We start from the raw sequence: 1,168 nt of genomic DNA, 5'->3' as shown, positions 1-1,168 counted from the left end.
GGCACATGGGCGACGCCGACTCCTCCAAAGGTGTGTTCCGGGCTGCCACGGCCTCAGCGACAGCTCGGGGTGGCACCAGGCTCACAAGAGCCCCCTTTGTCCCCTCAGGCTTTGACTACAAGACGTGCAACGTGCTGGTGGCCCTGGAGCAGCAGTCCCCGGACATCGCCCAGGGCGTGCACCTGGACCGCAGCGAGGAGGACATTGGTGCTGGTGACCAGGTGAGCCCCGGGGCCGTGGTGTCCCCGTGGCGTGACCGAGGGCCGAGTGTGACCCCCTTGTCCCTGTGCCCCAGGGGCTGATGTTCGGCTACGCCACGGACGAGACGGAGGAGTGCATGCCCCTGACCATCGTCCTGGCACACAAGCTCAACGCCAAGCTGGCCGAGCTGCGCCGCAGCGGAGCCCTGCCCTGGCTGCGCCCCGACTCCAAGACACAGGTGAGGAGTTGGTGGCTCCACAGAGCCCTCGGCAGCCCCGTGTCCCCGCCTGGCCTCTGACTGGTGTGGTGTCCCCACAGGTGACAGTGCAGTACATGCAGGACCGCGGGGCCGTGATCCCCATCCGGGTGCACACCATCGTCATCTCGGTGCAGCACGACGAGGACGTGTGCCTGGATGAGATGCGCGACGCCCTCAAGGAGAAGGTCATCAAGGCCGTGGTGCCCCCCAAGTACCTGGATGATGACACCATCTACCACCTGCAGGGGCCCCAGGTGCAGCCTGGGGCTCTGTGGGGACAGCAGTGACACTGTGCTGGTGACGGTGGCACAGTGATGGTGTGGTGCTGAGGGCAGGTGACAACATGGTGACAGTGCTGACGTGGTGATGGTGACACTTAGGGTGGCACAGTGGTGGTGAGAATGGCGTACAGGTGGTGTGCTAATGGTGGCAGTGGTACCATGACAGCGCTCACAGAACAGTGATGATGACACTGGTGACAGTGCAGACAGGGTTGTGACGCTGCTGTCCCTGTCCCCCCAGGGTGACGCGGGGCTCACCGGCCGCAAGATCATCGTGGACACGTACGGGGGCTGGGGGGCGCACGGCGGCGGCGCCTTCTCGGGCAAGGACTACACCAAGGTGGATCGCTCGGCCGCCTACGCCGCGCGCTGGGTGGCCAAGTCCCTGGTGAAGGCCGGGCTGTGCCGCAGGGTGCTGGTCCAGGTG

The 1,168-nt window shown here is 65.8% G+C and overlaps 1 protein-coding gene across 1 annotated transcript in view; it reads left to right on the top strand.

Annotated features, from left to right (window-relative positions):
- Positions 1–5: 5 nt before the first annotated feature.
- The window catches only part of LOC102038370 (S-adenosylmethionine synthase-like), a 2,667-nt gene continuing 1,504 nt past the window's right edge, over positions 6–1,168 (top strand). Inside the window, exons 1-5 of the mRNA XM_031065080.1 lie at positions 6–30; positions 109–221; positions 296–439; positions 520–714; positions 983–1,165. Of these exons, the coding sequence (XP_030920940.1) occupies positions 6–30; positions 109–221; positions 296–439; positions 520–714; positions 983–1,165 (660 nt within the window). The remainder of the gene's footprint in view (positions 31–108; positions 222–295; positions 440–519; positions 715–982; positions 1,166–1,168) is intronic.

This window comes from Geospiza fortis, unplaced genomic scaffold (assembly GCF_000277835.1).
Source record: "Geospiza fortis unplaced genomic scaffold, GeoFor_1.0 scaffold658, whole genome shotgun sequence".
Lineage (NCBI taxonomy): Eukaryota > Metazoa > Chordata > Aves > Passeriformes > Thraupidae > Geospiza > Geospiza fortis.
This window is presented reverse-complemented; position numbering and strand designations above follow the sequence as displayed.